This window comes from Arvicola amphibius, chromosome 10 (genome assembly GCF_903992535.2).
Source record: "Arvicola amphibius chromosome 10, mArvAmp1.2, whole genome shotgun sequence".
NCBI lineage: Eukaryota > Metazoa > Chordata > Mammalia > Rodentia > Cricetidae > Arvicola > Arvicola amphibius.
In genome coordinates, this window is record NC_052056.1 from 59,945,378 (window position 1) to 59,969,670 (window position 24,293).

Sequence of the window (24,293 nt, forward strand, 5' to 3'; positions counted from 1 at the left end):
TCCTTCTTTTCTCTCCCCCCTTCTCTTTTTTTTCCTTCTATCTATTCTCTCTACCTGGCAGTCCCACCTGTCCTTTCTCCTGCCTACCTATGAGCCGTTCAGCTCTCTATTAGACCACTCTGGTATTTTAAGCAGGCAAAGTAACACAGCTTCACAGAGTTAAACAAATGCAACATCAAAGAATGCAACACATCTTTGCATCATTAAATATTCCACATCATAAATGAATGTAACCCATCTTCAATTTATATTCCATGACGTGTGTGTGTGTGTGTGTGTGTGTGTGTGTGTGTGTTGCAATGCCAATCTCCATTAAGAGACATCTTAGAGCTCTTTAAGCTTTCTACATGGGCCGATTCTCTGTCTCTTCCCAAGCATCCTTTTACCCCACCTCCTTGTTTTCAGGATGGATGACGGCCGACTCTTGGACTACCTTATGAATCATGATGAGCTGATGGAAGAGAAAGTAGCTTTCTATATCCGAGACATCATGGAAGCTCTGCAGTACCTCCATAACTGCAGGGTGGCACACTTGGATATAAAGGTAATGCAAAATCAACACCTGCTGCAGCAAAGTAGCGGAGTCTAATTTGAGGAATATACATTTTTTTTTATTTTTCCTTGATTTGGTTTTTGTGTTGTTGTTGTTGTTGTTTCAAGATAGGGTTTCTCTGGCCATGGCCATCCTGAAACTCACTCTATAGACCAGGATGGCCTTGAACTCAGAGATCTGCCTGCTTCTGCCTCCCAAGTTCTGAGATTAAAGTGTCTGCCACCACTGCCCAGAAAATTTTGTTTTTAATGAAAAGCTTCTGTTTTCTGTTTTTTTTTTTTTTTTTTTTTTTTTTTTTTTTTTTTTTTTTTTTTGGTTTTTCGAGACAGGGTTTCCCTGTAGTTTCTAGAGCCTGTCCTGGAACTAGCTCTTGTAGACCAGGCTGGCCTCGAACCAGAGATCCACCTGCCTCTGCCTCCCGAGTGCTGGGATTAAAGGCGTGCGCCACCACCGCCCGGCCTTCTGTTTTCTTAAAAGGCTGTTTATTTTCTTGATTCATTACAAAGACAAAGGTTGGATAAGAAGGCATGCTATTCTGGAATAACGTGTGACTTGGTGGCAGAACACCTGCTCAGCATGCCTAAGGCCCTGGGTTGGATCCTTAACACTAGGGTGGGGAAGCATAGGCTAGGTGCAGGGGCTTAAACGTTTAAGCCCAGCAGTCAGGAGGCAGAGACTGTAGTAGATCTCGGTAAATTCCAGGCCAGGCAGAAATACACAATTAGCTCTGTACCCCTTCCCCAAAGGCACAATTTTCACTGCCAAACAACTTATCTAAAGTACCACAGAAACTCAGAGCTTAGCGAATTCAATGCCATGCTTTGAAACCTCCTTTGCCTTTGCATAGGGATTATCCCACATGCACAAGCTTACTGAAGAATAGCAGAATCCTAATTAGCTAACAGATTCCACCTGGTAGTCAACAAAGACCTGATCTTGCCTCTTTTCTTCCTGCCTTCCTGGATTCCTGTAGCCTGAAAACTTGCTCATTGACCTCCGGATCCCAGTGCCTCGAGTGAAGCTCATCGACTTGGAAGATGCTGTCCAGATCTCAGGCCATTTCCACATCCACCATCTGCTGGGGAATCCAGAATTCGCTGCCCCAGAAGTGATCCAAGGCATCCCCGTCTCCCTGAGTACAGACATCTGGAGCATCGGGGTTCTGACGTATGTCATGCTTAGTGGGGTCTCCCCATTCTTAGATGAGAGCAAAGAGGAGACCTGCATCAATGTGTGCAGGGTGGACTTCAGCTTCCCTCACGAGTACTTCTGTGGTGTGAGCAATGCCGCCAGGGATTTCATCAACGTCATCTTACAGGAAGACTTCCGGAGGCGGCCCACGGCAGCCACGTGCCTGCAGCATCCGTGGCTGCAGCCCCACAATGGCAGCTACTCCAAGATCCCCCTGGACACCTCCCGCCTGGCCTGCTTCATAGAACGCCGCAAGCACCAGAACGACGTGCGGCCTATTCCCAATGTCAAGAGTTACATTGTCAATAGGGTGAACCAAGGGACCTAGCCATCCCCCAGCCCCCGAGGTTTCACATAGAAGTGCAGTGTGAACCAAAGCAAGACTGAAAGTGTCTGTAAATAGCTGTGTTCATCATTTCACTCCATGTGCTTCTCTGGATTGAGAGGTGGTTCCCTTAAACCTTGTCTGTGGTTCCGCAGGGTCCGAGTGGCAGAAGAGTGACCCTAATCCCAGGAGCATTCCAGAAGGTTCTGCTGAAGAAGTAAACATGCAGAGCTGCAGGAAGTATTAAAGAGAAAGGGCAAGGCTGACAAGATAGTAGCCAGTAGAAAATGTTAATTGTACATTCCAAAATGAGCGGTTAAGTGGGCAAGCCGTCCACCCCACCGTGAGGAGGATAGTCGGTTTCTGACTCCGTTGAAAATTTAAGCTAAAAGTTCTATTTAACAGAGATGTCAACTTTAGATGGCTTAGATATAGTTTCTTAACAGGATACATATACACATACAGTATAATAGATCCCATTCAGGTTTCAGAGTTTTATAATATAGAGTTCTATATGAAATCAATCATAAGTAACTTTGAGTGCTCCCGTTAAGACAGTAATTTATTTACCGAAGCATTGCATTATTTTGACTAAGCACAATTAGATGACAAGTTTTTTAGAGCATTTTATAAATCTTGTATAGAAATCTTTTATCAGAACCTGTGTATTAAGAGAAAGCAATGTGACCCTTTTGAGATCTGCGAATGAGATATTTTCCCCCTCCATCATGGGTTGTTTGAGTAAGAGAGGTTCTGTTTATCGAAAGTTCCCCCTGCACTCTCTGATCGCTCAGAATTCTTCCTGTGGGAAAGCCAGGAAATAAGTCCAGATCTAGTTAAGAGTTGGGGGTTGTTTTTTATGTCCACACCAGGCCTGACGTAGGTAGATGGGAATCACGAGTTCATACAAAAGGGCACATAAAACCTTTTCCTACAGCTCCTGTGCGCCACGTAGCAGTTCTATCTGGTCGCATAGCTGTAGAATACGGTTTCCAGAAAGTTAGCTCGCTTTATTCCTAACCCCTCATGAAGCTTCGGGGTGCTTACCAAAAGGAGGCAGCCATACAAGCCTTTTAGAGGCTAGTCCTAAGTCCTTTCTCAAGCCATGGAGCAAAGCCTGACCCAGCACTCTAATACAGCATGGGTTCTTAACTGGGATAGCAATATCTAACACCACACAGCCACCAACGTCTCTGGACTAAAAGGATTAACTGTATTCTGAGACCAATGCTGCTTTCTCCATACAAGATTATCCACTGCCCGGTGCCCTCTGGAGGGAAAACAAGTTAACCAGGGCACCTCATGGGTTTTTTTTTTTTTTTGGTTTTGTTTTTTGTTTTTTTGTTGGAGGGGGTTGGGGAGTTTTTGTTATTTTGTGTTTGTACATGATCCACCCTTTGTTTTCTAGAGTGTGTTTTTAAAAAAATGCTTTTATGCAAATAATATTCTAAAACTATAACTCAAGTGTTTGTGTAAAGCAGGCTTCATGTTCTTGTGTCTCTCCTGCTCGTGGGATTGAGAAACTGAAATCATGTAGCACAAAGTGCAATCGGAGAATCTGGGAAGGGAAAGGAAGCTGCAAAATTGTTTTAACTATTTCAAGAAGAAATGATGGGAACAGTCTGAACTTTTTGTATAAAAACACATGTTCCCATGATGGAAATAGAGAATTAAAATATTCATTTCCCTACCCACCCCCATTGGTTTCAAAGCCAAATTACTCATCACCCACCCTCTATCTCACCTCATCTCATCCGAGATTATAGAGTAATAAATTAGTAATAAATTAGTAGAAAGCAAAAGCAATAAGATTAGCTAGCACCTAGTATTCTGGGGATTAACCAAATATGTGGAAACCGACTCTGACTGTATAGTTTCCTTGTCTTCGGGCGGCCCTGGGTCATCAAGCCTCACTCCCACAGAGCTTGCTGACCTCCACATTCTTCACCTAAACCATGATGTATACACACATATAAAAATATGCTATGGTATTTAAAACGTGCTTACTAAAGTCTTTATGATAAAGTGTAGCATGAGGGAGGAAGCCTGGGGCCCAGAGGGCTTGTTGTGGGATAAAGTGCAGCCTCTGAGGACTCCAGAGACCCAGAAAGTGACATGGCCAGGTCCATTATGGCTGCCTTGAAAGAGGGGCTTCTTGTGGCATCACTTAGGATTGTTATGACTAGCTGAGTTTCTGCTAGGGAGGAAAAGAACCCAGGACAGTGATGTTCAGACGCCACAGAAAGGCCATATTGAAAGCACGTTGTGAGGTGAGGTGACAGAATGCTAGGCAGATCCAAAGTATTCACAGCACGCTTGTTTAGGGTTGGGGTGGTCCAGATGTGGGGCTGCATGGAGTCGTCTCAAGTACACAGGGAAGACAGGAAAGGATAGAAGGGGCGCCCCGAATATAGCCGTTAGAACAGGTGAGTGTCAGAGAGGTGGTGAGAGAGAGGGGACACACTTTCTACAGTTTGAGGACTGAAATGAACAGGGAGGCCCCTAGCCACAAAAGCACCTGGTCCCTCCAACGGGGAACAAGATGGTTTCTGCTCAAGAATTCTCCCTAACAAGCTGGGAATTAGGAACAATCCCGTTGAGGGGGCTAGGAAATAAAGAAGAACCAGGGGCCACGCTCCTGCACCTGTTTTGGCAGGGTGGTTTATTACTAAGAAGAGGGGAGAGGAGAGAAAATCTCCCACCCCACCACCATCCCAGTTGTTCTTACTGAGTGAACTGCCAGCCCCAGGTTCCTCGTTTGGCGTGTCTTCATCATTTTTAGCTCCTTGGTTTTATGTTAAAAGGATGGGGTACAGAGTGACGGGAAAGATCAGGGCCAACCCACGATCCCTGATGAGAAATCTAATAATGTTTTGCGCCTTTTACATTCGTTTCAAATGAAGCAGATTTCTCTCCACTTAGAACTGAATGTGGTAAAAACTGCTGAGAACAACTTCGTGATGTTGGATGTATCCTGCAGGTCTCTCCCAGCCACTGGCAACCTAAGTGGGGGTGGAGGAGGCAAAGGGGAAAGCTGGCTTCACAGCTTTGTGCTTTGCAAAGCCTTTACAAATAGTAGTGCCTTTCGGAGGGACGGTGGGGAGTGAAGACGTCTGATTGCATTTGGATTTGCTGATGCTGCAGTATTTTTTTCCTTAGGTTTAAGATATCTTTTAAGCAAAAACATCTGAATGTAGGGCGGGACCAGGTGTTTTTGAGTATCAATCTCATCTATCCCAAATTTCGTTCTTTCTTGTTTCTGCCCCATGTTCCCATTGATAAGATGGAATTTGGGGAGATGGAGAGAGAACATTCATCTTTTAAGAATGTTGAGGAAGATGTCCTAGCTGATACATCTATAAAATATTTTTGATTTCCTTAAAGTGCTACACACTGCCAGTGGTAGAATTTTATTGACAATAACTTTGAACATTCCAGTTTCCCACAGTCTTATCTTCAGATACCATTTACAAACTCACGAGGTTAAACGCTGTAAATTGCTTTTTATTGGAAGTTCCAGGTGCTCCTCGTCTACACGTTATTTGGTCTCATTTTATAATCTCCACTCTTTAAGAGCTTATCTACAGAAAAGGATTAGGAGAGCTGCTGAGGACATGAAGGTCCATAAGCTGTTTTCTCCAGGATTTCTTATGGTAGACATGAGAATCTGATGCCTTTCAAGACAGCCAGCCCTTCCCTTCTCTTCCCAAGCTATATAGAAAAACTGTGTGAAGAAGGACCCAGACAGTTACTTTCCTCACCAGGAGGGCAGACGTGAGGATCGAACACCCTCCCATGTCATAATTCGTTTCTTTAGAGTCTCATAAGAATCTTCTAGAAAAGGCAAGTGGTTTGCAAGTGGGTAGGAGGAAGATGAATGGGACTTAGAGAAGGAGAGCTTTGGCTCTGGTCTTTCGAGACTAATCTCTTGTTCCCAAACCTCCATGCCTGGGAGTCACTCATTACTTTTTTTTTCATGCCTATCTTGAAGAACTTGGAAAAATAAATCTGTGAGAATGTAAGGGAGAAAATACGATACAAAGTAAACAGTGGTTATTTTTCTGTGTTAAAGGAAACTCTCTCCTCTAGTCCCAAGAGAGGGGAAATACACTGAACACAAAGGGTCTCTGTAGTAGGCATGGTACCCACACATCACGTCCTGAGGCAGCCCGTGAATTGTACTGGGTGAATTTTGAGGAATGTAGACCGTGCTCCCTTCTTGCCTGGGTAACATTCCAATGGAGTCAGGATGAGGCAAGCATATACAAGCTTTCAAGAGATTTATTTGTAAAAAGCACCTCATGAGTTTTCTTTGCTATTTAGAAACGTAAATACCTTTAGGGGAGGAATTATTAGAGCCAGGATAGGCTAAAGGCAAAGCTCACATAGAGTCGGCCAACAGAAAAGAAGGTACTATGATAGTTATTTTCGGAAAACCGCAAGGCTCTCATTGTCTCATTCATTCTAAAGAGCTCAGAGGGGCTGGAATTTGTCCAGAGACTTAGATGCTTCGATAGGAAATGTTTTTCATGAAAAATCTATATGGAAATAGAGTACAGAAATATTATATGGCCACATTTTTTATGAAAGACATTTTCTCTTATTTTTTAATATAGGTTGAAGTTATAGGAGAATATAGTCATTCTACTACAGTGCTTTAATCTTTAAGTGATATTAATTAAAAGCCTAAAATTAACGCTCCCAGGCTATTGTCTTTTCCTATCAGTCTGTTTGCTAAGAAATTCCAAACTGTGGTCAGATTTCATTTTTATTCAAATGACCAACCTAATAGTTTAGTCAGATAAACCTCCTTCAGCGAATGAGAAAGAGCAAGAAAACATGTAAATATCAAGTCTTGGAATTCCTGAGAATTAATTTAACCAAACCAATTTGCCAGTCCAGGGCTAGGAGGTTCCCCCTTCCATCAAGAACTTAAGTTCGAATTCTGGAGTCCCTGGAGACCATTACTGTGACCTCAAAGACTGTGGCTATGAACCTGAAGCTAACAAAGCATTTGTCTTCTCCTACTAACTTAAGCCATAACTATCACCTCTGTGTTCAATTTCTTTTGTTTTTATTTTTTTTACCCCTGGTGGTTTTACTTCTGTTTCTGCCAAACGTCAGACTACTGTGAGGAAGTAAATAAAACTGGAAGAGGGACAAACAGGAAGACTGTGAAAAACTAAACACACCCTTGAGAATGCTATTTATGCAGAGAACAGCAGCAATGAAGGACAAACTGTTGGCAAATATGGATATATGTACGTCTGTACATGTATATAGTGTATAATATGTATGTATATGTTATTGCTCATATGCAGAAATCTATCCATTTGCAGGCATCCCAGGTGGGTCAGTTTTTCTACTGGAAAACCATTTAGGACCATTCAAAACCATTAGGGATAATACATGGAGAATTCTATTCACATGGGAATTAATTTGATGTCTTTCGAAGTCCATATGGCCAAACAAATTATGAAACACATTGGGACCATTATTTATGTGATTCTGTTTACTCAGAATTCTATATTTGAATTCTTGTGTGTGTGTGTGTGTGTGTGTGTGTGTGTGTGTGTGTGTATGTATGTGTGTGTGTGGTTTGTTTTTGTTGTTTTATTTTTGCTGTTGTTTTGAAGCAAGGTCCCTCTGTGTAGTCCTGGCTGTCCTGGAACTCACTCTGTAGACCAGGCTGGCCAGAGACCTTCCTGCCTCTGCCTCCCAAGTGTTGAGATTAAAGGCATACGCCATCATGCCCAACTTATATTTGAATTTTAATATCTGATTTGCAAACCGTGCCCACACTACATGGTTTTGAGTGATCCCTTCCCCCAAAGTCTTTTGAGAATTTGTGGTGGGTTCCTCTGGCCATTCAGCTAAAAGGCCTTATTCATAAGCGGACAGGTTTCCCCATAGGGACCATTACACATATACATATAAGTACCTACTTCCATCAGGCTTGTGACAGTTGATTCAAATTCACTCCGCAGTATTGGTAAATAGCTCTATATTTTCAAGGTGCAGAAAATTCCACAGCCTTAATTATTTCAGTGTCTTGCTGGTCTGCCTTAAGTGTATCTTCTGGGGTCTGGGGTTTTGGTTGTTTTTATTATTTTAAATTTTCCTGCAGTTGTTCATTTTGTATGCACACAATGTTGTTTTGTAAAGGTAGGTTGTAAATATTTTATTTGTAAGTCGGGATCTCTTCCGTGTAATGTTGTAAAGTGCCGACCTGATGTCTTGTTATGATTACTGCAGTACACGTTATAAGTTGTGGATGAAGTTTCAAAATGTACATTTCACATGTTATGCATTCCTATAAATATAATATACTGAAGATGCTATGTTTAGTCTCCTCCCCCTTAAAAATATTATCACATCTATTTCTGTGCGTGTGTGTGTGTGTGAGCCACGGTGTGTGTGTGTGTGTGTGTGTGTGTGTGTGTGTGTGTGTAAGACAATCTGTAGGAGCTGATTCTCTCCACCATGTGGGCCCAGGAGATGGAACTCGGGTCATCAGACTTGGTAACAAGTCCCTTTGCCCGACCATCCCACTAGCACTTGACTTTTTTTTTCTAACTAAAACTCCTGTCCTTTCCCCCATGTCCCCCCATGAGAAATTTTTCTCTCTCTTCCTCCCAAATATTTGAAAGCTTTTGGCAAAAAAAAAAAAAAAAAATCCCATTAGTGGACCAGCAAGATTGCCCAACAGACAACAACACTTGTTGCCAAGCCTGAGAACATGAGTTTGATCCACAGGACTGCACAGTGAAGGAGAGAACGGCCTCCCACTGGATCGCACAGGTTATGCACATGGCAGGAGTCCAACCATCTGGGAGGACCCACACAGACATCATCAGGCTTTCCAAGACTCCAGGTGCTGCGCAGGTGGGGAGGAGGGGACTCTGCAGTTCTCTGTCAATTAGCAGCACCCAAAGCTGAAACGTGCTTTGATTTGGCAATAAGAACACAATGTTTTAACATTTGACTTCTATTGAATCAAGGCTTTACTGCCCTCGACAGTTGTTTCTCAAGTCGAAACTATGCGTTTTACAAACGTGGTGGTGAACGCCGTTAATCCCAGCACTCAGGAGGCAGAGGAGGCAGATGGACCTCTGAGTTTGAGGACAGTCTGGTCTACATAAGTAAAGTGTAGTCCAGCTGGGACTACACAGGGAAACCTTGTTTCAAACACAAAACAAACACAGGAATATATACATTTTCACACTGGCTGGCAGTTCAGCAAAATCTCTTTAGAAAAAAATGAAAACTCTGTTTCAAACACAAAACAAAGACAGGAATATATAGAGTTTTACACTGGCAATTCAACAAACTCTCTGGAAAAAAAAAAACGAAGAATACCGAAATTAAATCTCGGAATTGGTTTGATAATTAGCATCGTGGGTATTTTCATTAAAATAAAACAAATATACCCTTAAGGAATTTTTATATTATTCTGCTATAATTATTTATTATTTTTTTTGACAGAGTCTCACTAGTCAATCAGGTCAGCCTTGAACTTGCAATCTTTCTGCTACAGGACTGCACCACCATAACCAGCCAAGGGATTTGTAAACCAGTTATGTTTGGGTTTTCGAACTGCCCAACATTATTCTTCCAGATAGCCTGACACTGTTAGTTCATCCTCCCTAAACCCCCTTGCCACCCTTCTTCATCCTGAGTATGTCAGATGGTGTAAGAGTCGAATACGCAGTTTCTTTGCCAGCACCAGAGTGTACAGTGACCTGCTTTATATTTATTCCTATGTGCAAACTTCTGTGCAACTCTCCCACGCCAGCTGTTGTGAAATTAATTCGAGAAGAGTCACAAGCACTGTCACAGGGAACTTTTCTGTGGAGAAACCCTGGAAGAGCTTAGGGAAGTGGTGGCTAATAACAATAAGATAATTGCTATGATAATACTTGTGGTAAGAGAATGACTCAAGAAAACGCTAAGCTTAAAAAAAAAATAAAAATAAAAAAAATTTAAAAACCAGCAGGGCCTACAGACTCCCTTCGGAGAAGTTGAGCATCATCAATTCAGCTGGCTAATATTAAAAGCACAGCGCCCCTACCAGGAAGCAGCTAGCACAAGCACAGACCCCCGCGGTCCAGGCCGGAAAGGGCGGCGGAAAAGGCGGGGCTTCTGGGTGACGTCACGCAGCCCGTGCGGCTGGGGTTCCTGAGCGAAGTGAGCGCGCGGGAATGGCGGTCGCCAGCGAAGCTCTGGGCCTCTTGGTCACCGAGCTGTACGACGTGGAGGCTTTCAAGTTCGGCAGCTTTGTACTCAAGAGCGGGCTCACCTCCCCGGTCTACATCGACCTGCGGGGCATTGTGTCCCGCCCGCGACTCCTCAGTCAGGTGCCAGCCCCGAGGGACAGGATAGCTCCGGGTGGCGGGAAAGGAGAACTGGAGATGGCGGGTGTGGCCGGAGTTGGGGGGGACGAGGGAGAACCCACGGACCAGGCAGGCTGACCCACCCTCCTGCTGGTCTGGAGAGTCAGTGGAGGAGCACGGAAGCCGGCAGCCGTCGGTCGGGCTCTTGGAGACCTTGTTTTTGATCAACCCGTGCGACACGTGCTTTGCGGGAGTCGGGAAATGCTGTGGGGTTCTGACAGGCGGAGAAGTCTTTGAGTGAGTTCTGCGTACCTAAGCCCCAGAAAGTGAGACTTGGGGAGAAAGGAAAGGGCGGGCGGGTGGAGAAATTAGTAGCTGCCGAAGGATTCAATTTAGTAGTATATGGCCAGTAGCAAGAAATTAAAGCCACATGGTGGATGCCAGGAAGGCAGACTTATTTATTTACTTACTTATTTATTTATTTGGTTACTAGGGGTAAACTGCACACGTTAATAGGTTTCTAACCGGGTGCTTCTCAGACCATGAGTGGGTTATATATGAATCGCCGCAACGTCGGCCGTCCAATAATGCATTTCTATCTAATGCCAGCTGATCTGCAGATGTCACTGAGTAGATGGGTGGAAGTGTTGCTGCTAACTTCGTGCGAAGATTGAGTACCGTGAAGATTGTATTACGTTAATTTATTGCATGTGTGTGTGTGTGCGGGCGTGCACGTGCAGTGATACACTTGGTGAGGGTCAGAAACAACTTGCAGGAGTGTGTTCTCTCCTGTCGTGAGGGCTGAGAGATTAAATTCAGGTGGTCGGGCTAGGCAGAAAACAGCTGTACTGGAAGAGTCCATTTGTCTGCCAGAATCATTAAGACAGCACCGAGGAGCTGGTGGCAGGAGTTGAAAGGTCATCCCATTCCTGGAACTCTGTAGACCAGGCTCGGCTCAAAATCACCGCGGTCCGTCCACCTGTTTCTGCTTTCTGAGTGCTGGGATTAAAGGCGTGCACCTTGCCCGGCCGTTCAGGAATCTTGAAATGGTGTGTCTCGTTGGTGTAGAGAAACTGTATTACCAAGAACTTTTTCATGAACATTTTAAGTTTAAAAGAAGTTTATGTGAATAGGTGGTGTTCTCGGTATGTCCCCCCTCCCCGAAAAGTAATAGATTGTATGCATGCTTCTAACTTCCTCATAATAAGTGATAATTGATGTACCCATAAACAGTTGGAGGAAAATGATATTTATCTGACTAAAAAAGAAATTTCCAAAATTTCTTCTTAGACTCTATGATTGCAGACTTATGTTTTAGGTATTTGCCCAAACAAATGATAGTGCCGGAGAATCTCTAGCAGACTTAAGATCGTGAGTTGTTTTTTTTTTTTTTTAACTTGGTACACTTAAATTTCAATTATTAAGCCGGGCAGTGGCACAAGCCTTTAATCCCAGCACTTGGGAGGCAGAGGTAGGCAGATTTCTGTGAATTTAAGACCAGCCTGGCCTACAAAGTCAGTCCAAGATGGTTTCACAGAGAAACCCTGTCTTGAAAAAAAAATTTTTTAATTAACATAAATATAAATCTCAGTTTAGATTCATGAACAGAAGCATGACAGATCAGTAAAAGCCCACAGGAGGAAATATGTATTGCAGTGTAATAATTCTGTATACATAGTGAAATTTGGGGGGGGAAGCATTAAATTTCCAGTTTCATAATTTAGCATTTGTGTGTATGCCTGTGTGTTAGTGGGGATCAGAATGGTTTATGTGGAAAAGATAAACTGTAGGCTCTATACTTAGGAAAGTGTCCATTTAAGGCTTCTTTCAGAAACTAGAACCCGCCATGCTTCTAGAGAGTCGAGGCAAAATGGGAGTCTGAGAAGTGTCCTTGGTCTTCGGGGTCAGCCATGTAACCTTGCCTCCAGAGGTCGTCCTGAATCAAGCTGAATGGGTTCATGATGTTTGTGTTTGCATGCCAGGTTTTGAGATTATTGTGATGGGTCTAAATCAGTTGCTTAATATATTCTCTCCTGAGCTAAGATACTCAGTGAATTGTTATAATTAGTCTACTTATATCTTAGGATTTGATTTAAAAAAAATCTCCCTGAGGGCTTTATTTCTATCTCTCTTGTTGTGCTATTGCATGACTCAAATACCATACTAAGTAGTAATAGTGGGAGCCTGTATATCTTCTATTGTCGTGCTGCTATGTGTACATACAGCATTTAATAGTGAAAGTTTGTATGTTCTCTATTATCATGCTGCTTTGTCTACATATAGCATTCTAAGTAGTAGTAATAATGGGACGTTTGTGTTCCTTTTTTTACAGGTTGCAGACATTTTATTCCAAACGGCAAAAAATGCGGAGATCAGTTTTGACAGTGTGTGTGGAGTTCCTTACACAGCGTTGCCACTAGCTACAGTTATCTGTTCAACCAATCAGATTCCCATGCTCATCAGAAGGAAGGAAACAAAGGATTATGGTAAAAATGAAAATAGCATAAGCCTCAAGTTACTGTGTAACCTGCTAGGGTTTTTTCTTTCGGGCCCTGGTGATTACTAGAGCTGTTGGATGCTCCTCAGAGGCCTGATGAGCTGTTGAATTATTGACTTGCTCCAGATGTCCTTCCTGTAGAGTCTGGGTCTGAAATGCTTTGTGTTGACTGGGGAGGAGAGAGAGTGCTTGGTGAACCCTGACCTTTGTATTGGCCCTTCCCTCATCAGCAAAATGTTGTAAGAACACATACTTCTAGGTATATTTATATTTAAATGCATGCAGTCGTGAAGATTACTCTTAGGAAACTCAGACCCCTTGGGAACATATTTTTTGTTGGGGTCCTTAACAGCAGAGTTTCAGGTAGTTTACTTTAAAATCTGAAAAATCAACCTAAAAATATCAGGACTGAGTTGATAATGATATTCAAAACTTAGTGGGATTTTTGCTTGTTTATATTGATTTGGTAATACTTTGTTAGTTTTAAGAGGTTTTTAAGATAAACTGCAGTATCTGGGATTTGCTTCTAAAATTGCGAGAGTTGAGTGAGATACTCAACAGGTAGAGGAGCCTGCAGCTAACTCTGGCGCCCGAGTACGGGCGCTGGGTCCCATGCGGAAGGAGAGAACCACTCCTGCAGGTCCCTGGGCCTCCACACATGTGCCCCACACAGCATTGGGAGGGAGGAATGAGGGTGTAGTTATTAGCCATGCGTTGAGTGGTGACTTTCTGATTATATTATTTTGAAGCTAAAAAATAACTGCCCATGAGAAATGTATCTGTTTCTTCCTGTGTTCACAAGTGTTCACGAAACTGCAAGTACTCTTGTCTTATGTCAGTCCTAGATTTAGTGAAACCTACCATTTGTCAAGAAAGGGTGAGGAGGAAAATGGGAATGATGAAAAAAATGATTCCTATAATAAAGCTCAAAAAAAAAAAACTAAGATGTATGCTTATTTTGTTTCAAAATAATAGGGAGTAGAAAAATATAAAATTGAGTCTCAAAAAATGAACATGAAGCCAAGAAGAGCCTGAGTTACTTCACAACTTGTGGATGATAGTGTGAGGCTCAAGGGTAGAGGAGTCTCATTGTATAATTGTGGTTATGGTGTCCACAAAGCGGTGAAATGTTTCCCATCTGAATTAGTTTGAGTGTTTTGCCTGTGTACCACATGCATATAACACCAGCAGAGGCTAGATGGCAGCATTAGATCCCCTGGAACTGCAGTTACAAATAGTTGTGAGCAGTCGTGTGGGTGCTGGGAACTGAACCAGGTTCTCTGTTTAGAGCAGTCCGTGTTCTTAACTACTGGGCCATCTCCTTGGCCCCTATTTTGTTTGTGGCAGGGTTTCACCACACGCACGCGCACACACCCCCACACACATCCCTGCTGACCGCGTGCTAATTGTCAGGCTCTGACAGCCCTCCCAAGTACAAAGATAATAGGTGTGTGCTACACTTGGCTTTAAATTGCCAGTTGATCATGAGTGGTAAACTTAACAATATTAATAGGAAAGAATGATTTTATTGATGATACTGACTTATTCTGTTTTTTATTAGTGATCTTTAAGAAATTTTTCATTTGTTCAGAAAAATGAGTATTTACATTGTAAGATAATTTGTCAGTTTTACTGTAACATTATACAATTGGTAATTTGGAGATACAGAGGATACTGAACTAAGCAGTGTAGCACATTGAAAAATCAACAGTAGCTTCAAAGTAAATGATCATAAATCAGATTTACAGAATCTTAATTCTTTGTGTGCACAGTAAGCGTAGGCCCAGATATGTCTTGAGGTAGCTGAAACATTTTATATATTTCTGTTTTAGGTACCAAGCGTCTTGTAGAAGGAGAGATTAATCCGGGGCAGACCTGCCTGATCATTGAGGATGTCGTCACCAGTGGGGCCAGTGTTTTGGAAACTGTTGAAGTTCTTCAGAAGGAGGGCCTGAAGGTGACTGACGCCATTGTGCTGCTAGACCGTGAGCAGGGTGGCAAGGACAAGCTGCAGGCTCGCGGGATCCGTCTCCACTCCGTGTGCACGTTGTCTGAAATGCTGGAGATTCTCGAGCAGCAGAAAAAAATCGATGCTGAGATGGTTGGGAGCGTGAAGAGGTTCATTCAGGAGAACGTTTTCGCAGCAGCTAATCAGAATGGCGTTCCCCCTCCTGAGAAGAAAGCATGCAAAGAACTCAGCTTTGGTGCTCGAGCAGAGCTGCCCGGAGTCCACCCGCTTGCCTCAAAACTTCTCAGGCTTATGCAGAAGAAGGAGAGCAATCTGTGTCTGTCTGCTGATGTATCAGAGGCCAGAGAGCTGCTGCAGCTAGCAGATACCTTGGGGCCCAGCATCTGCTTGCTCAAAACTCACGTTGATATTCTGAATGATTTTACTCTGGATGTAATGGAGGAGTTGGCAGCTCTGGCAAAACGCCATGACTTCTTAATATTTGAAGACAGGAAGTTCGCTGATATAGGAAACACAGTAAAAAAGCAATATGAAGGTAAGTGTGTTCAGAAATCCAGTATAGACTGGCCACAGGGGAGAAGGTGAATTGGCTCTTGAGAGTCAGCAACGGAGCAAGCTGTCAAAGGTGCATTCGAATCCAGGCAGTGAGGTCACACCTTCGACATTGTTTCTTTCCTTCTCTCGGCTGTGTTCTCAGTTCTGCTTTCTCTGTTGACTTGTTTCTCAGGCAGGGAATTTCACTACCTCTGGGTGTAAACTCCAGTATTAGCTGCCCTTGGGGGAATACTCCTGCTCCTGCAAGGACAAGGTTCAATTCTCTTTAACCATCTTGGACTGAGATCCCTGTCAGTTCCCTTTAAAAAACAAAAAACCAAACAACTGGGTGAACTGCTGTCGGATGGGTATGTGTGAGTTCTGGGCAGGCAAAAAAAGATTTGGCCCTGCTAAAAGTTGCCGATATAGGAAAGAATGGAAAAGTATAAAGTAAAAAGTAATATTTTTAGCAGCATAAAGTGTTAATACACTTTTTTTAAGTTTTTGATATCAGACAGGCAGAGCAGCTTATGGCCTGGGAAACGCTTAGTCCTATACCTGTTTTCGCATGTAGACTTCTGCTCTTAAAAACAGGCTGGCCAAGGGTGGCACACACCTTTCATCTCAGCACTCAGGAGGCTGTGAGTTTGAGGCCAGCCTGATCTATAGCGTGAGTTCTAGGACAGGCTCCAAAGTTACACAGAGAAACCCTGTCTCAAAAAAATAAAATGTGCAGTTGCCTCTTAAGATTGGAAAAGCCAAGGAACCTGTAGAGAGTAAAGTTGCTGAGAAATCTCTCTAGGGTGAAAATTTCATCTTCAAGAGAATTTGAGGATGTCACTATGCTTGTACTCTGGGAATGTCTGTCTTCATAGAGCTTCTAACGGCATAAGTCTTATCACTAGTCACAGGCTTTAATCTGCAAAGAAACAGCCCAGCAGCGTTCCTAATAAACCAAGGACAGCAGCAAGAACTTTTCCTGACCTCTCACCCAGCTGTCAGGTGGCAGCTGCGTATTACAGACGGAACCACAGATGGGTCCACTGATAAAGTTCTTAAAGTAGTCAACTCTTTGATTAACCTTTTAGAGTTGGTTGGGCAAATGGTTATAGATTTATGTTTGAAAATTAGCAAATATCTTTGTTTGGTTGGCTTGTTTTGTTTTTCGAGACAGGATTTCTCTTTGTAATAGTCTTGGCTGTCCTGGAACTCTTTGTAGATCAGGCTGGCCTTGAGTTCAGAGAGATTCACCTGCCTCTGCCTCCCAAGTGTTGGGATTAAAGGCGTGCACAACTGCCTGGCTAAGAGATTTAACTAGCAATTACTTGATTTTTGTCCTTTCAATTACAGCAAATCTTTTTTATTCCTTCTTAGGTGGCATCTTTAAAATAGCTTCCTGGGCAGATGTAGTAAATGCCCATGTGGTGCCAGGCTCAGGCGTTGTGAAAGGCTTGCAGGAAGTGGGCCTGCCTTTACATCGAGCATGCCTGCTTATTGCAGAAATGAGCTCTGCTGGCTCCTTGGCCACTGGGAACTACACCAAAGCAGCAGTAAGTGACGGTGTGGGGGGTGAATGGAGAGCGCATCTGTGTGTGCTGCGTGTTCTAGGGAAGAGGAGACCTTCATTGAAGGACTGCGGGAGCCGTGGCCTCACCTCTCATACCCACCTTCTCAATTCAGCTATTCTGACAGTTTCTTAACATCAGTTGGATTGAACTCTTTGATCTTGTAGCGGGTAAGGGTTTGAATTGTACTACAGACGGTTAGGACATCTCTACAACATCTTGTTTGATCTTGAGGCAGAACTAAAGATGGTTGAATTGTAAATTGCTCTTCCCATTTTCCTATGGTAAATTTTATAGTTCTGTAGTCATCTAGAAAGTAGATAAATGATATTTACAGTTCAAGGAACACAGTAACACTTTAATTACATGCAGAAGCCAGTAAAGGGCATTGAATTCCCTGGAACTGAAGATACAGGTGGTTATGATCCACCGTGTGGGTGCTGAGAATGGACTGTGGGTCCTCCAGAAGAGCAGCAACCACAATTAACTGCTGAGCTGAGCCATCCATCCAGCCCCCTATGGTAAATTTAAAAAGCCACCCTCAATGGACCATAAGTACTGGCTTCCCAGGTTTTGAAAGTAAATAAAAGGTCTGGGAGTGAGGTCTGTCTCAAGAACAAGCTGTTTCTTACTGGTGGTAATAGCTGGCAGCAAGGCTGACATTGTGAAAGTCTCAGGCAATGACCAATCAGAAAGCCAGGCCTGCTGTACCTGTGAAAAATGGTATGGGAATGAGGACCAGTGAAGAGCAGGGGCTAAGGAGGCAAAGTGCTGGAAGGGAGTTGCTTAGAAAAAATAGCTACATCTTCAAGAGCTGTGGTGAGACACACCTCATATCCTTGGAAGCAGGCGAATCTCCAGGCTGTTTACTCCTAAGAATTACAGCACCTTGTTTGATGCACATACCGGAGGAGCTCTGCTCTTTTCAAGCCTGATTTGTTGGAGGGAGATGTCATCTCCGGACCTTTTACGTGGGCTGATTTTTCTGTCACTGTGGTCTTGTAACAATGCCTATTACATCCCGTGTAGGTAGAGATGGCTGAGGAGCACTGTGGATTTGTGATTGGCTTTATATCCGGCTCCCGAGTAAGCATGAAGCCAGAGTTTCTTCACTTAACCCCGGGAGTTCAATTAGAAACAGGAGGTAAGTGTACTCACTAGTTACGGCAGAGTAAAGCACTATGCTGTAATGGTGTTGTGTTGTCTTAGTCTAGAATGAGCGAGCCCTTGGCCTGTACTGTATTTGTAAGACATCTTGCAGTTTAATTTTAGGACATTACTTGGCCCTGGAACTTGAAGAGATCTGCCTAACTCTGCCTCCAAGTGCTTGAAGTAAAGGCATGTGCCACCATGCTAACCGGAAACCTGGTATTTTAGGTTGGCACTTCCTAGTTGGTGCTCTGAGTGTGCTGCCTGTTCTGTGTTCCAGCAGGTCTGGAGAACCTTGGCTAATGTGCCAGTGCCTGGCTATGGCTGCTAAATTCTCAACAGTCTCGAAGGGTGTAAAGGAGCAAGCTAGGGTATAAAGACAGACAGTGGTAAGGGCTGGATTGTCCTTCTCAGAGTGTGCTTAGCTGCCACGAGGCTATGGGCTTAGTTCCAGCACCTTACCCCTGCCTGCCAACAAAAAGTGTAACTGTACTGTAGGACACAGTATATGGGTTTAGTTTTGAAGGAGATGGGTGGGGGGTTGGTTATTATTACTCAGGGGTATAGCTCAGCTGGTAGAGTGCTTGCCTAGCTCACACAAGTTCTGGGGTTCATCCCCAGTACCTTATAAACCAGCTCTGGTGTTTGTTTCCTAGTTATAAATGGAACTTGACATCAAAACCTTGTGTTGTAAGTACATGTAGTGTTTACCACCAGGGGGTGCCTTTGTATTTTTATGTCTTGAGTATTTCTAGAAATCCCTTCTACATCATTTGAGATAGTATTTAACATTAGGGGAAAGCACTGCCTTTTGCTTTATAGAAAGGGAGTCAGAAGAAAACCAGTGAATGCAGATGCATGCACATGACATCTGTGGAGCAGATAGCCCTCCACAGAGTAAGTGACCTCGGAAGTCAACAACTCAGAATTTTAAAAGTCTTTGCAGATATAAAGATTTGGATTCTCAACCCTCCATTCTAGTATCAGGTATCTTTAATACAGGCCACTCACCTTTTTTGTTTTAGATAGAATCTCTCTATCTGGACCTGCCTCCCAAGTGCTGGGACAAAGTGTGCACTACCACACCTGTTCTTCGGTGACGTAGGTGGCCTTGAACTCCGAGTGCATATGCCACCATTCCCAGCTGACTAAATTGGGGCCTTGCATGTACTAGGCAGCTCCAGTCCCAACACTATAAACTATTTTAATTAAATGCATAACTTTACTGTTTGTGAAACAGTTTTACTTCAGTCAATAGGGAGCAGCAACCTTGGAGGAAAAAATTATAAAGCAGGCTAAACTACTTTCATCTCTTCTGGATCGGTGGAGTGGAGGGAAGATAGTCCTGACCTTTTAGTCAGCGGAGAGGCATTGAGATGGCATGCGCAGCGCCTCACGAAGCCAGCCACATTTGACTGCTGTGTCAGCGCCTGCGATTCTTTCACTAGATCGCATGTTAGCATAGGCTTTCAGGAATCAAAAGCATCAAAACCCACTTAACATTTCTAGAACAACAGAAATTAATAAATCTAATCAGATTAGGATTTATCAGGTATGGTGACAAATACTTTAATACCAGCACTAGGATTTCTGAGTTCAGTGCCAGCTTGATTTACTTTGTCTCCAAAAGCAAAGGATTAGGGTCTGAGAACTTGGGATTGTAGCAGAAAGGGTTACAAATAGTAAGGTGTATATGGTGGTAAATGTTCTCTGGATTTACCTTACTATCTTGGACAGACCCAGTGAGTCCCATCACCTCCTGAGTTCGCATTATGTTAAATGGTTTTTGTTTCTCTACAGGGGATCACCTTGGCCAACAGTACAATAGTCCTCAAGAAGTGATTGGCAAACGGGGTTCTGATGTCATCATTGTGGGCCGAGGAATACTTGCAGCATCTAACCGGCTGGAAGCAGCTGAGGTGTACAGAAAAGCTGCCTGGGAAGCTTATTTGAGTAGGCTTGCTGTTTAATAAGATGCTGAAGACGACTGGTGTTCTTTACGGTGCTCAGGGTTCTGCACAGAGCCAATGAGAGACAGACTCTGAAACTATCATATCATGGTCTTTACATGTAATCACTGCCTTGGTACTGTAATGAGCTCTTTGTAAAGCTTGCTTTCGTCGAGACTGCTATTTGTCGGGCAGCCACCACCTTCCTGATTCCCTTCCTTTCAGTCACATCTAATTGTTGTGTGTTGTTTTTGCTCTTTTGGCTTTTTGGGGGGCCTGCCACCCAGCTCCCAAATAAATCACACATGAAGGCTTATAGTTATTCTTGCCAGCTTTTCTTAAATTATCCCAACTATCTTTTGCTTCTGGGCTTGTATCTTTCTCTAGTCTCCTTCTCCGTGACTGTGGCTGGCCCCCATGTCCTCAGATTTCTTCTATTTATATTCTGCCTGCCAGCCCCGCCTATCCTTGCTCCTGCCTTGCTATTGGCCATTCATCTCTTTATTAGGACCACTAGGTGTTTTAGACAGGCACAGTAACACAGCTTCACAGAGTGAAACAAGTTAGACACCTGGAAATATTCCCCAACATCTAATGTTAGCTAGCCGCTTACCTTGTTCAGTACCATGGAGCAGGAGTTTTGGTTCATCTTTCTCAGCGGTCAGTGTAGAAAGCCCCAGCTTCCTCTTGCTTCATCTGGATGGCAGACTGCTGCATCTAAGAATAGTAGTACCAGTTCCCTGCTGTCATTAATGTGGACTGGAGGCTCATAATGGCTCAATGGTTATGAGCACTGCTGCTCTTCTAGAGGGTCAGCATTCGGTTCCCAGCACCCACATGGTGACTCACAACCGTCTGTAAATCCACTTCCAGGGGATCCACCAATTTCTTCTAGCTTCGGCTCCACATAAAATGTATAAAAACTTTTCTTTAAATTAGTCTTTGCCAGTGCTAAAAGGGAGAATTTTTACTACAGGAGTGTGCCCATTGCAGATGGAATTCACAGCCTCCCCCTGCCCCGGATAAACTTGAGCCATTCCCCCTTTGGTTCATATTATTAACAAGCAAAGCACCATCACCGTGGTTTCTGCCCTCCACACATCTTCTGCAGTGCCTTAAGTTCTTATTCCTGCTAGAAGGAAAGATCTGTTAGCATTCAGCAGGTAGCTGTGTGTAAGCAGTCCAGATTGGAGCATACTGGTGTATATCAGATGGAATGGTCAGAGTGAGTCTGTATGCTAACCATGTAGCCTGCTAACTTTCTTACACAGCACCCTGTAGTCTTCACATCTATAAAAAGATTAGCCACCGCACCTCACTCAGCAAGTATGCGCCCTCCAGTAAAGTGGAGTCAAGGCAGCTGAAGCAGCAAGCGCTTGAAGGAGGTCTGACTGCAGCATGATCCCATCAAGTAAGGCAGAGGCCAGGAGAGTGAGAGCCATGGATCTTGGTGAATTTGCACTGGTGCCCGGAAAATGCTAAGAAAACGTCCCTTCTAGGCCTTAGCTTACTCTTTGTCTCACGACATCTGGTTGTCCCAGGAGTCCAAAGGGGTCCTTTCAGTGTTAAGCTACAAACCTAAATTGAGGTCCTGAAGTTTCAAGTCCACACATATGCATGGTTTCAGAGCTATCTTTTCAGTTCGTTTCTAGAAAACCAGGTCTTCTGGAAAGCAGTCAGAGGGAAAATACACGTTAGCATAATGCATTAAAGCCTTGCAGTATTCACATCAGCATTTTGGGAAATAGGAAGCATAAGGTCCTCTTGAACACAGATGTCCTGGGTCGATCCACCCACTAACTACAGTACTGTTGGGGGCTGTGGACCCCCAGATCCTGAATTCCCTGTGAGCAGCTTGTCTTTCCTATGCTTGCAGCTGCTCTAAGCAAAACAACTTGTTTTCCTCTGCTCTGAGCAGCCTGCAGCTACTCTGAGCACGAGACCTTGATTTCAGGCTGGTGGGTCTGCAGCTGAAAGATCCCGAGAGCTGGGGCATGGTCAGAGTCCTATATAAACTTCCCCTGAGCACAACAAACTTGGCATTCTTGTATCAAGGATGACCCATGTCCGTGTGTATGCTTTTAAGTCTCAGCCCAGTTCCAGTTGCATATTGTCCTGTTGTAGCACAGTAAGTCCTGTAGTGATGGCTACAGCTATAATACCTTATAGCATGTAGTACAGGCTCTACAGCTGTAATACCGTATAGCACATAGTACAGGCTCTCTTGGGTTTTTACACAGTACCTTTGGCCAAGTCAATCCATCTAAAATTCAGTTTAAAAATGCTGTCAACTTCTCCAGATCTCAGCATGGCAGTGTCACGCTAACACCCTATTTAACAGTTACATAGTTTACCTAAGAAAATAAATAGCTTTGTAATAATAGATGTCTCCAGTGTTGATTCCATAAAGGTGTTCCCCAGTGGCCCTCTTGCTTGTATATAAGTGGAAACTATCAGGAGAACATTTATGTCCCACTAAAGGTAGTAATTGAGATTTGAAAATATTCAGATGGTCCATCAATGTGCCAGTTTTTTGTTAACGTGACATGGACGTTTGGGAAGAGGGTTTTTTTGAGACAGGATTTCTCTGTGTAACAGCCCTGGCTGTCCTGGATCTTTGTAGACCAGGATGGCCTCAAAGTGAGGTCCATTCGCCTCTCATACCACTACTGCCAGTTGGAAGAGGGGATCTTAATGGTGAAAATCTAAGATTGGCCTGTGGACATGCGTTTGAGGGCATTTTCTTGATTAGTGATGTGGGATTGATGGGCTCAGTCCACAGTGGGCAGAGCTGGTAGTCCTGAACTGCATAAAAAATGGTAAACAAGCCAGGAAACAGCATCCTCCATGGCTTCTGCCTCTGTGTTCCTGGCCTGACTTCCCTCAGTGATGAAGTGTGACCTGAGGGTGATAAGCTGAAAGAAACCCTTTCCTCCCCAAGACGCTTTTAGTCACAGCAATAGGAACCTAACAATTGTGTGACAAAAATACACTAGAACTTTTTGTAGTCATCTCAGGACTGGGGTTTGACATGATACACATTGCCTCTAACTCATTTTGGCTGGTTTTAAGAAATGATCTTGTCATATAACCAGCCTGGCCTTGAATTCACAACCTCACCTCAGCCTCAAATGCTAGGTGTGTTCAACAAACAGCCACATGTCAGCAGTTTCAGAATGGTCACCACACTGGTGTTTGCTATCCTTCACTTCCCCTTGTCTGTTCCACAAAGGTAACATGGTACAGAACCAACAACAGAGACCTAAAACAAGGAAAGAACCAAGTGGCTGGCTCTTCAGGCCCTGCATGGGGATACATACTTCATGCTGAATTCTTGGTTGCTGTACCTCTGACTGAAACTAGATATGTTGACCAAACTGGCCTAGAACTCTTAGTGAGCTGTCTACCTTGGTACCCTGAGTCCTGGGATTAAAGGCCTGTGCTACCACAGGCAGAATTTTCAAACACTGGTTTTGTTTTTCCAGTTCAGGACTAGAGAGATGTGCATCAAAGGGCTACTGTAGGGGCCGGGCTGTGGCCGTGTGTGCCTTTAACACAACACTTGAGAGGCAGACACAGGTAGACTTCTGATATATACAGAGAAACCTTGTCTCAAAAAGCGCCCTCAATAAAGGAGGAGGGCTACTATAGGGACTGGAGAGATGGTTCTGTGGTTAAGAACACTTGCTGTTCCTCCAGAGGATCAGGTTCAAACACACACTTGACAGCTCAGCCTGTCTACAGTCCCAGGAGCATCGAAGGCCCTCTTCTAGCCTCTGAGGATACTGTAGGCACATGGTGTACAGACAAAAGCAAAAACACCCATACACAAAATTTCTTAAAAAGAAAATATTTTAAAGATTACTATAGCCAATTTGGTTTGCACCAACCTTGCAGAATTTGTTCAAACATGTAAAGCAACTACCAAAGAAACCAAATAGCTGCAGAGTGTTAGAACCGAAATGATCCTTTACTATGCTCTATATGGCACTACACCTGTAGCTCTGGACCGTCCAGTACCTCCATATCACTACAGGACCAGTTGCATGAGCCAGGAACTGGGCTGAGAGATTTAAAAAAATACGAAGACACACACAGAGATACAGAGACATGGGTCACTCTTGATACAAGAGTGCCAATTTAGGGCTGGAGAGATGGCTCAGAGGTTAAGAGCACTGACTGCTCTTTTTTTAAAAAAAAATTATTCATTTATTATGTATACAATATT

The 24,293-nt window shown here is 43.6% G+C and overlaps 2 protein-coding genes and 1 long non-coding RNA gene across 6 annotated transcripts in view; 2 read left to right on the top strand and 1 right to left on the bottom strand.

Moving 5' to 3' along the window:
* The window catches only part of Kalrn (kalirin RhoGEF kinase), a 589,603-nt gene extending 587,516 nt beyond the window's left edge, over window positions 1-2,087 (top strand). For all 4 annotated transcript variants that reach the window (XM_038346659.1, XM_038346661.2, XM_038346660.2 and 1 more), the window contains exons 59-60: window positions 406-544; window positions 1,527-2,087. In XM_038346659.1, coding sequence (XP_038202587.1) covers window positions 406-544; window positions 1,527-2,072 — 685 coding nt within the window. In that variant the 3' untranslated portion in view covers window positions 2,073-2,087. The remainder of the gene's footprint in view (window positions 1-405; window positions 545-1,526) is intronic.
* An 8,139-nt stretch (window positions 2,088-10,226) lies between these two features.
* Window positions 10,227-20,383, top strand: Umps (uridine monophosphate synthetase). The gene is made up of 6 exons (XM_038346198.1): window positions 10,227-10,426; window positions 12,735-12,888; window positions 14,732-15,403; window positions 16,777-16,952; window positions 17,997-18,111; window positions 19,917-20,383. The coding sequence occupies exons 1-6, from the start codon at window positions 10,271-10,273 to the stop codon at window positions 20,084-20,086; spliced, it is 1,443 nt and encodes a 480-aa protein (XP_038202126.1). The 5' UTR covers window positions 10,227-10,270; the 3' UTR covers window positions 20,087-20,383.
* On the bottom strand, window positions 14,496-22,495 carry LOC119825364. Its single transcript, XR_005287210.1, has 3 exons — window positions 20,679-22,495; window positions 17,070-17,276; window positions 14,496-15,663 (listed from the first exon to the last, which is right to left on the bottom strand). It is a non-coding gene; the product is annotated as an uncharacterized LOC119825364 (long non-coding RNA).
* Window positions 22,496-24,293: the final 1,798 nt, after the last annotated feature.